The sequence below is a fragment of the Elephantulus edwardii genome, unplaced genomic scaffold, assembly GCF_000299155.1.
Source record: "Elephantulus edwardii isolate Elephantulus edwardi_28Jun2011 unplaced genomic scaffold, EleEdw1.0 scaffold00049, whole genome shotgun sequence".
NCBI classification, from domain to species: Eukaryota; Metazoa; Chordata; class Mammalia; order Macroscelidea; family Macroscelididae; genus Elephantulus; species Elephantulus edwardii.
The window spans coordinates 5,051,151-5,062,875 of record NW_006399799.1 but is presented as its reverse complement, the minus strand read 5'-3'; the positions used below and the strand labels follow the sequence as shown (position 1 = coordinate 5,062,875).

At 42.6% G+C, this 11,725-nt stretch overlaps 1 protein-coding gene across 1 annotated transcript in view; it reads right to left on the bottom strand.

Moving 5' to 3' along the window:
* TFAP2E (transcription factor AP-2 epsilon (activating enhancer binding protein 2 epsilon)) overlaps nt 1–11,725 on the bottom strand; it is a 29,390-nt gene that overhangs the window by 15,822 nt on the left and 1,843 nt on the right. The window contains exon 4 of the mRNA XM_006886437.1: nt 611–833. Coding sequence (XP_006886499.1) covers nt 611–833 — 223 coding nt within the window. The remainder of the gene's footprint in view (nt 1–610; nt 834–11,725) is intronic.

Genomic DNA, 11,725 nt, shown 5'->3' with positions numbered 1-11,725 from the left:
AGGAAACATTTTAGCCAATACCTCTCTAATAAAAATAAACCAGGGAAAAATAGTAACACATCAAATTCACTGATGGAAATATATACTCCTCGTCATCTCTTAACTAAAATGCACACATTCAATGCACAGGCACAAGGACCTGTGTAGATTGGGAAACACACACCTATGAAGACAAACCATGGACTCCCAAACTCCCCATCCCACACACATACCCAGGAAAGGCCTATCCTGCCATGGGGAATGAACCCTGGGACTTGGGGTCCTTCAAGAAAGAGTGAAATGGTACTTTCTTCCCCAGTCCAGCCTTGTCCATCTTTCTCAATGTGGATGAATCTTCCATCCCTTCTCTATGCTCAGGCGCCTTCTCTCCAGCCTCACTCACCACTGTCTTTAAACCCACAGATCTATTTGAACTGCTAGAGTCCTAGGCCTGTCTCAGAGCAGACACAATCTTGTATCCCCCACATCTGCCCCACCTCCTGCAAGAGGCAGAGATGATGCTGTGGCTTGAGGTGAGGCTGGGACCCTCCCTGGCCTCCCGAAAAGGCTTAAGAAGATCAGAGATTTGGGGTTGGGTGCTTTGCAGAGATTCCTGGGTTGGCCTTCCTACCTGCGGAGGACACCGCCCAGGAGGGAGGCGTTGAGGCACTCAGGAGGCGAGAGTCGCCGCTGCACCTCCCCCACCGTCACCTTGTACTTGGACGTTGAGCTGAGCAGCGAGAGCCGGCCAGGCACAGAGCAGAAGACCTCACCAGGGTTTGTGATGCCACCAACCAGGCTGTCTTTGGCCAGTGAGAGGACCGAGAGACTGCTGCCTTTGGAGGGGATGGGGACTGTGGAGCAGAAGCAAGAGCAAGAGAGGGAGAGAGAAGATACTGAGCTAAGGACCACAACTGGGAAATGGGCATGTCAATGAAATGTCAACTGTGTGCCTGGCACCAAGCTACAAACTGTACACTCAGACTTTAGTTTGTTCTTTTTCTCTTCCTTCAGCACTCTGGAGAGGTCCCTGGCAGCAGATTTTCCCAGTGCAATTCGTCTTTTGATATCCTGACTGCTAGATAATCTCATCTATTTTTTACATTGACCTAGTGGCAAGAAGTTGCACTGCAAGCTGCTCCTTGGAGCCTAGGATTCATTTTTTTAAAAAATTTATTTTATTTCATTATTTTTCTGTGTACCGTCAGATCTGACTGGTACAGGAGGAGATTGTTCCTCCTTCTCCAGCAGATTATCTGGTGGATTCAAAGTGTGCACCTCTTGAGATTGCAGTGCAGCTTCTTGGGAAGCTAGGATTTTGAGGCTCTGTCTCACATACTTTGGACATGTTGCCAGGAGGGACCAGTCCTTGGAGAAGGACATTATACTTGGAAGGTTGGAGGGACAGCACAGGAGAGGAAGACCCCAGAAGAAATAGATTGATACAGTGACTAGGGAAATAGGGGTAGGTGTGTCAGAGATAATGAAATTGGCTTAGAATAGTTCAGAGCTATTGCACATAGGGTCACTATGAGTAGTAGTTGGCTCGATGGCACATAACAACAACAACAACAATAATAATAACAACATTTTAATAATACATTTTATTTACTCCAGCATGCAAAATAAGGTCATTTCAATCTTTTATCAATATTTTTGATTGCTGGTAAGATAATATGTATCTTTTTCTTTTCCTTCCCTTTGGTACTTAGTGTAAATTTTATACTTATGTTCCATCTCAATACAAACCAGTCACATTTCAATAGCCCCCCATGACTAGCTAGTGGCTATTGTCGTGGTAGACAGCAAAGCTTTCACCACAAAGGAATCATAAGCACAAAAGCTATGGGAGCCAGGGAGACTGCAGACGGGAGAAAGTCATGCAGAAACACAGTCCCACCAATGTCAGAGTTCTCTTGGTTTTTGAATTAGGAAAGGGGTGCTGGAGAAAGCAGGATTCTTATATGTAGCCTCTGGACTTTTAAAAACGGATAAAAGCACTGTGGTACAAATAAATAGTCAAGCACCGGGCTCTTTATGAAAGGTCAGTGGTTTGGACACACCCTGTGGTTCCATGGGAGAAAGACTGGGCTATCGGCTTCCAGACTCTTCTGTAAAGATTACAGCCTAAAATAAATAAATTAAATAAAGATATTACAGCCTAGAAAACCCTATGGAGCCATACTTCTTTGTCACATAATGTTACTATAAGCTGAAAACCAATGATAAATGCGCAAAAAACAACTACAACTGTTTAAAAAATGTTTAAACCCAGCACAAACCAGCTCCATCTAGGTCCTCACATATGAGCCTTTGTGCCCCACAGAACTGTTCACTATACTGTGTTAAGAGCCTTCTCCATTGACTGAGCAACTTCTCAACCTCAGTTCAGGCACCACCCATGTGCAAAGTCCCCCTACACTCTGCTCCAGCTCTCTGTCCCCACCAACCCTGCTCTTACCACACTGAACCTTACCCACTGAACCTCCATTATCTCCTCATATGTTCTCCACAACTAGAGTGCTTGAGGAACAGGGTCTTGCACAAGCAGGTATCAGTGGATATGGAAAATGAGTAAAGCAAGGTCACATATACCTGAAGTGATAATGAGGAACCCAGATGTCCCAGGCTCAAGGAGTTAAAAAGGAGCCTTGGTCCTTTGTTAACAGCTGACAGTAAAACTGCCCTTCCTCCCTGAGCCCCTAACTCCGACTTCAGGGAGGAGCCAGAAGGTCACGGGAGAGGAAAGTAGAGAGTTGTGGAAATGGCCCACTCACAATCCTCACTCCTGTCCCCTCATCCCCTCTGTCTCACCCCCACCCCAGGCAAGTTCCTCGCTCCCAAAGCAATGTCAACACTAGGGTGAGGCAAGTGAAGCACTCGACTAGAGCATAAAATTTAAGGAGGTATAAAACTCAGCAATCAAGATTAATCTTTCAGTGTAATACTTTTAAAAAATAAAATTAATTTTAAAACTCAATAATGAGTAAAATATCAAAATTTTTAATGAAGACAGAACCCAAACCTGCACTTGTCTTACTCTGCCTTACAGACCCAGGGTAAGAACAAGAATATCTAATGCAACAGACAAACCAACACTGGACACCTAGGAGGAGCCATCCCTGCCAGCAGCATCTCCCAGGTCTCAGTGAGTGTTTATCCCAAGATCCCTCTCCACCTAAGTGTCCCTCTGCCTTGAAGACAGTGACAGAACTCTTCTATATCTTGATTGTTTGAGTGGTTATATAAATCTCTGTATACATTTATTAAAATTCATAGACATGTCCATCTATAAAAGGTTGATTATATCATGTGTAAGAGTATTGAATATACCATGGACCACAAAGAGAACAAACAGGTCTGTCTTGGAGAGGGTGAAATCAAGTTCTCCTTGGAAGTAAGGATTCTGAAGCAGCATCTCACATACTTTAGGCACGTGGCCAGGAGGGACCGGTCCTTGGAAAAGGACATCATGCTTGGAAGGCTTGAGGGACAGTGGAAGAGAGGAAGACCCAAGATGACGTAGATTGACAAAGTGGTAATGGGTGTAAGTGTGTCGGAATCAGTGAGACTGGCTCAGGATAGGGCAGGGTTCAGAGCTATTACTACTGTGAGTCGCAGGCAACTCGATGGCACATAACAACAACAACAACAAAATTACACCTAAGTAAACTTGACTGAGACAAAAAAATACATAAAAACCTTATTGCCATGAAGTCAATTCTAACTCACAGTGATTCTGTAAAACAGAGTAGAACTAATGTACAGGTTTCCAAGACTGCATATCTTTATGCCAATAGAATGCTGTATATTTCTCCCACAGAGTTTCTAGTGGGTTTGAACAGCTGACAGTTCTTAAAAAAAACCCAAAATACAAAACCCTGATAATATATATCAGTTTGTAATATCTGTGATATATATAAATTTGGGGTGTGTGTGTGTGTAAACTGCAAGGTAATGAGTTAAAAATAAGAGCAAATGAATACTCACCCTCCCATCATCCACAGCTTGAGAGAACAGTCAGAGGAATAGCAGCCTCCTTCATCCAACCTCTACAACCTCTATTTAAAACAGGGCCCTGTGAGAGGTGGGTGGGGGTGGAGGAGTGTGTGTAAAAGCTGTGAGGCTGCTCATGCTTGTGCAAACAGGGGTATATCTGAGGACACAGGAGCCACAAAATCGAGTTTACACAAAAACTGCATGCCCTTGTCTGCTACAGCAGAGAGGGTGAGATTGTACATGTTGTGCAACACCTACTCATTTAACACATACCGAGCACAAGTTACACACTCGGACAGAGTTTTGCCTTTAGAGGGTTGTAGGAATATAGGCATACATATGGACACTCTGGTGTAACAGAATATGTGCTGGATTTATTTTTTCTTTTCTTTTTTAATTGGTTTTCACATGTTTGCTGGATTTATGCATGTGTTGTTGTTATTATGAACTGTCACTGAGTCTGCCCCTGACTCCTAGTGATGCCATGAACAGTAGAACAAAGATCCGAGTATGGATCTGACCATTGTGATCCACTGGGTTTTTACTGGCTGATTTTTTGGAAGTAAATCATCAAGTCTTCTTACTTTATCTTAGTCTGGAGGTTCTGCTGAAACGTTTTCAGCATCAGAGCAACATGTGAACCTCTACTTTCTGTCAGGCATGAAGTGCATTAGGTGGGAATTGAACCCCAATCTCCTACATCAAAAGAGAGAATCAGGCCACTAGATCACCACTGTCCCCATATGCAAACGGAGGTGCATGATATATGGACATGTATTTGCAACCTCACTGCTCGCTCACCTTACCTGTTCCTTTGCCTTAGAACCTCTTCTCTCAAAAAGATTGATGAAACACACAGGCTAAAGAAAATATAGTTTCATAGGTAGGAATTAAGCTTGCACAGATGGCAAACTAGTGTTTGTGTCCCAAAGCCCCCACAAGTAGGCCCTATCATGGAGACTCCTGAAGCTCAGGCTGCTCTACTGATAGATGTCCTCCTGCTCACACATGCAGAAGCCACTCACATCCACACATTCCTGCAGACACAAGAGTAGCCTGTCAAACAAGACCCTCACACACAAGTCTACACAAACATTCTACAGGCAGTAGAAATTGACAGATATGCAACAGACTGGTCACCAAGGTGGAAGAATATGCACAGACCACTCCACAAAGTTTGCTATAAGTTCGATCCCTTCTGTAGGGTACAAAATCTTCAAGACCTCAGGTCAGGCAAAGAGTTCCTAGATGCAACCCCAAAAGCATGATTCATAAAAGAAAAAAAAGTGATAATTTGGACTTCATTAAAATTAAAAACTTCTACACCTAACCAGGGATGGGGAGAGGGCAGGAGGTTTCCCTCCTGACCCAACACCCTAAGAAAATAAAAATACAAACCACATTTGAAAATACTTGCAAATCATATGTTCAATTAAGAAAGTATTGAATATATTAAAAGAACTCTTAAAATTCAGCAGTAAGGGAAACAATCCAATTAGAAAATGGACAAAATATTTGAATAAACATTGTATTAAAATAATATATGAATAATAAGGACATGAAAAGGTGCTCAACAACATTGTCATGTTGTGCTGTTGTTAGGTGCCGTCAAGTTGGCTATGAACAAGAGATCAAAATCTTGCCCTCTCCTGCACCAGCCTCATAATCTCAGTCATGTTCAAGACCACTGATGCAGTTACTAGGAAAATGCTCATTACAACTATAAGGAGATATTACTGGTATGGCTCTACTGCATCCAAATTGACAAGTTCACAAGAATATGAAGAGACTGGAACATTTACACATTGCTTGTGGGAATGGGGAAAAGGACAGCTATTTGTGAAAGCAGTTTGGTAACTTTTTTAAAAATTAAACATCAATTTACCATATAACCTATTAATTCAACTCCTATGAATTTATCCAAGAGCTATGAAAACACACATCCATGCAAAGATATCTATGTGAATAGTCCTAGTGATGTTATTTATTGTAGCAGAAAAATAGAAATAACCCAAGTGTCTATCAAAGATGAAAGGATAGCAAACAACAAATGCTGGCGAGGTTGTAGAGAGATTGAAACACGTAATCATTGCTGGTGGGAGTGTAAAAGGGTATAGCCACTATGGAAGGCAACCTGACACTTTCTCAAAAAGTTGGAAATAGAAGTACTATTTGAGCCAGCAATTCCACTCCTGGTACTATACCCTAAAGAAAGCAAAGCCATGACTTAAACAGTTATTTGCACACCCACGTTTATTGCTACATTATTCACAAAAGCAAAGAGATGGAAGCAACTCAAGTCCCCATCAACAAATTAATGGATAGAAAAACTATGGTACATTCACACAATGGAATATTACACAGTAATGAAAAGCCATTAACTAACAAAACATTACACAACATGGGAAAGCCTTGAGGATATGATACTGAGTGAAATATCTCAGTCACAAAAGGACAAACACTGCATAACACTGCAAGTATAAAATTAGACACGGGGGAATTGGGGAGAGAATGGAAAAAGAGTGAATAGATAATGAACACTACATTAGATCAGATAAGGGGAAGAACTGTCTGGAAGGAACATATGATTAAGCATTATATGTATGACAGAAATCTGGAACAAGGGGTGCATTGTATGGAGGTCTGGGATAGGAGACAGTGGAGGGGGTAAGAAAATGTGCAACGGTGAAAAAAATTTTCTATGTTAAGAAAAATGAAAGAATAAACAAACATATTGTATTCTCAAAATAAAAAAGAAATTGACTACTGGTATATGCTACAACATAGGTAGACCTCACAAACATTGTGTTAGGACAATCAATGACCATGGAAGAAACAATAAAGAAATCAAACCATGCCTTGCATTGGGAAAATCTGCAAAAAAAGACCCATTAAAAAAAAAATACACACACACAAAGACATTGTGAAAAAAAAATCACAGACTATAGACTTCAATATGGATTATACTTCAACATAAAGGAATAAAAAAAAAATCCTCTCCATAGGATCAATAGGCTACATCACGATAGATGAAGAAAATAATATTAAGTTGTTAATGATTTCATTTTACTTAGACTCATAATCAACACCCATTGCAGCAGTCAAGAAATCAAAAGATATGTTGCCTTGGGAAAATCTGCTGTCAAGAGCGTCTTTAAAGAACAAAGATGTCAGTTTAAAGACTACATATATACTTTGGGCATGTTGTCAGGAGGTACCGATCCTGAGAAAAAAGATACGATCCAGGAAAGTCAATGAAAGAGTCAGTGAAAGTCAGTGAAAGAGATGAAGACCATGAATGAGATGGATTGACACAGACTGCAACAGTGATGGAAAGCGTGAGCATGGGGCAAGACAGGGCAAGGCTTTAATCTGAGTCAGCACCTAACAACATAGAACCTGCTTTCACTATCTCCTTCTTAGATGTATTGAGGGTAATGCTGCTCAATTGTAATCATAGCTTCTCACAATAAATCTATTTCTGTGGTACTTCAAAATAAAAACCTAATAGCATTGTGCTAAGAAGCTAGATTTTTTAAAAAAGGCTACATATTTTATTATTCCATTTATATGACACAACCAGAATATGCAAATTTATAGAGAGCAAGCAAGTGAAAGACTTGCTTAGAGTGGAAATGTAGTAACAGTTACACAAGTCTATTAATTTACTCATTCAATTGCAACAGATCAGCTGAATTAGTATAAAGAATGCTCTCCTTGAACACTGCACTTCTCAGGAATCATCTATATGAGAGAAAAATTGACAACAGTAACTCTAAAACAGAGATGAGCATAAACAGAGAGTTTATGCAAGCAATGAGTCTAAATCAATAGTAGTGAATCCAAATGGGGAGAAATATCGAGAATGATGAGGAATGTAACCAATGTCACTGCCTGTAGAAAATATTGAATGAAGTGCGTAATCTGCCATATCTATTTTCACTAAGAAGAAAAGAAACAACCATAGTTTTAAAATCAATGAATTATACCCTTACAATTGATGAATTTGAGTATGTAATTCTAACAATACATCAGTTTTTAAAATGTAAACTCAGACTACACCTCCAGGAATTTTCATTCAGTAGATGTGAGTTTATTCTCAGGACACTGACATGTTTAACAAGTAAACTCGGTTATTCCCAGGCATCTGGTTCCTTGACTCTTGACTTGATGCTGATGGGGATAAATGGAGGGTGAGAGTGAAGAGAGCAGGAGGAAGGCGAACCAAAGGGTTAGCGGCCCTCCCCCCTTCAGCCCATCAGAGTCAAGTGGTATCTGCTGCTTAAAACTCTCTAAACAACATTTAGAGGGCTTCATTTAAATAGTTTCTATCAGCCACTCCCCCTTCTCCACCCTCTTTCTTGGCTCCTCTGGGTGGGTCTTGGTCTTTTAGTCACTTCCCAGGACAGAGCTTAGCTGAAGGTGAGGTTAGAGGGGCAGTCTTACAAAGTCCAGGATCAGATTTTGGTTTTGGGTAGTTTTGCAAATTGTATTATGCACTTTTGCAGTAACTGTATTTCTTAAAATATTGCATCAAGATATTATTAATCTTAAATAGTGAGTTTCTTGGCATCTCAGAGATGAAAGACTCACTCTTCTTACCCTGTTTGGAAGTTCACTTAGATGCCTAGTCCCTCCCTACCTCCCTACTTCCTTAGAGCTAAGAGCAAGGAGAGAGTGACTGTTTACATCAGCTCTTGCTGCTGGAGATCCCTTGAAATGCACAAAGGGAGGCCAGCAGAAAGGAACAGGAGAATGTCTTCTTATCTTCTCCACTCTCAAGTAGGCAACCACACACTTTTCTCAATGGGAAAGGAGAAGAATATCTCAATTCTTATCACCAAGAGAACTATTTTCATGCTGCGACTATATAACCTGACATTGATCCAAATTGTTAACCTCTCTGGCTGTTTCACATAGAAGGCATTTGGGCATGCTGCTTCTAATGTGATGACAATAGTTCAGCCCATTCTATGCACATTTTCCCAGTGCACTCAGATTTCAAAACAACATACAGTCACTGAGTATCTACTGAGCCCTGTCCAAAAGCCTTTCCTCTAGGACCTGGATTTACCCCAGGCACTCACTGATGGTCCTCAGAGCTTCCTTCACATCCTAGTGGGGCCCTAATCCTTCTTTTGCTGGAAAATGTTTATCAGTTTCTCTTCCCCACCAGTTCTGCCTGCTTTCCCCACTAGGTCGAGCTTGCAACATGTCCCAGGCATAACTGAGAGAAGTAACAAAACTGGAAGTGATAAATGTGAGCTGACAACAGAGGTTTCCCCATTTTACCTCAGGTTAGCCTCAGCCCCTACCCACCATTCAGTTCAACGTCTTGGCTTCAGCCCAACAGCAGACTTGGAAATATGTGGTGGAGTGGGGACAAGTGCTCTCGGAATCGGAAAAAAATTTTATAAGGTTTGAGCCTTGAGAACTTTTAGGCTCCCTCTCCCTGCCAGTAATCACCAAGCCAAAGTAAAAATCTCTGGGGGGCACACAGACCACTTTGAGATGACCAGAGTTGCTTCCATTTTTCACCCAGTTCCTTAACTAGGAATACTGAAATTCCCTTCCTGCTGTTGTCAGGGAAGGAGTAATTTTCTATAATTCCAGGGTTCGTGATGAGGTGAGGCTCCCACCACACCTCGAGGATATTGTTGGGGAAGTGGGTGTCTGAAACATAAAGCAGGCACCTTATGCTATCAAAAAGGCCTAAAGAGGAAGAAACCCTGCGGAGTGGCTAACAGCAAGGATGAAATTCTGAAGGGATCCAGTAGTGGAACCTGGCTCATGTGCTGGGGGTTGAGTGCTAGAGTGCAGGGATCCAATCAAACCATCCATCTCCACCTGCAGGCCACTAGACCACCACCTCTTACCATCTCCAAGGTCAGGAACACTGGATGCCAACCTGTCTTGGAATTTATGAAGCCAGCAAAACAATGACTTGCTCTACTCCTCAAGCACAAGACCAAGCTACAGACTCAGAGAGGGAAATTAGAGGTTTCCTTCAGTCAGAAGTCCTAGTTCTCTTCCCTTCTCCCTTTGCCATCTTTCTTTGTGACTTTTTGGTGTCCTGGGACTGGGGTGTGTGTCCCTCACTCACATCACTAGAGAGCCAGTTTGCTTGCCTGCAACAAGCTGGCACTACATTGTGGCTGGTATGCATGCCCACATCATTGGTGGCATCCAGTGCCTTACCAGCATCTCAGGTAGCTAACAATGCATAGCACCAGGGACAATTTGGGGTTGCACTAATGTTCTTGAGATGTTTCTGAGGTTCTATACAAAAGATATGCACTTTATGGAAACTGATGTCTTTAAAGAAACTAACTTTCAAATTTTGAAGCACTTTCTAGGGCCCCCATTCAGGTGGCTAACCTCCTGAGTTGAGTCAAGGCATTCAGAGGCAAGACTGATCCTTCTACATCAGTGTCAGTAAGCCTATTCTCCCAGTCTCTCAAGCCTGGAGAGAAACTAGAGGACAAGACCTTACTAGTATCTTGGGTTGGACGCAACCCAGTGAAATTCTCCCTTCTGTCAGGTTCATAAATGTCACTGACCATGAAGCCAAGGCAACGCCCACCAGTTAAGAGTTGAAGCTTGGCCAGCCTCTGCTAGCACTCCAGGAAGCCGTTCCTCGGGCTCCTCCCCACAGCTACAGCTTCTGGTGACCCAGACCAAATTTCTGAAGTCCTCCCCTAGGGAAGGTTGTCCTCTCTCTTCTCTCCATATATTCCAGACAGTGCAGACAGCTCCCAGCTTTTGATAACTCAGCCCTAGCTCCACAAGTCCAGTCCTTCCTCCCCACCCACTCTCCTCCAGAAGGTGACCCCATTCCCTCATTCTGCAGCTTCTAACAGCTCCCACTCCTACCCCAAGCCTCCCCTAAGAACATACTGAGGACAATCCACACAGGGCCTGTATTTTTTCCTGTGATCAAAACAAATAGAGCCAAACCCCAAGGGAGCTACATCAGTGAGCTCCTCTGTGTTGTCACCTTCTGGGCACAGCCTCAAATCTATGAAGTCTGTCTAATACCTGGGCTCCTGAGCCTCTGCTTCTTCCTTTCTCTGACCTTTTCATGGCACCATAGGCTATCTTTGGAAAATAACACCTTTGACAATTACTTTCAACGTGGAGAACAACTTTCATTGCTGGGAATGGACATTGCCATGGCGAACAGTAACAGGTCATGGATTTCCCCTCTCCTGACCTTCTTCAAGTAGAGTCCAAGGCAAGGACCATCTCTGCCATATCCCAGATAGGGCTTTGCTTGGAATGGCTAGAACTCCAGCGCCAAACTCTACTCCTGTGTCAGCTTTTAGTAGTCCAAGTTCCTCACAAATACACAGAGGAAAAACTCCCCATGTGCTCAGAGATCCTTAGGTACCAAAAGAACAAATGCCAAGACACAACAAAGAGCCTAACAGAAACCCCTACGCCCGTGGGAATTGACATCAACATACTAGATACATCCAAGCTATACTCGCAGCAATGTAGACACACTTGCACACCCAGGAACACCTGGGAAAGAGCCCAGAACTCATAGGCCCGACCCTCCTAAGACCCCTGACCTAACACACACACACTATTAACGCGAGCCAGCTCCCCTAATCCCCAACGCTAGGTACGGCTTGAAGATTCCCGAGGGAATTTTTTCTCAAGGCCCTGTTAGGAAAGGAAGGTACAGAAAGTGCCCGCCAGGATCTGAAATGGCTAAGCTCCTTACAGAGGAATCTTACCGAAA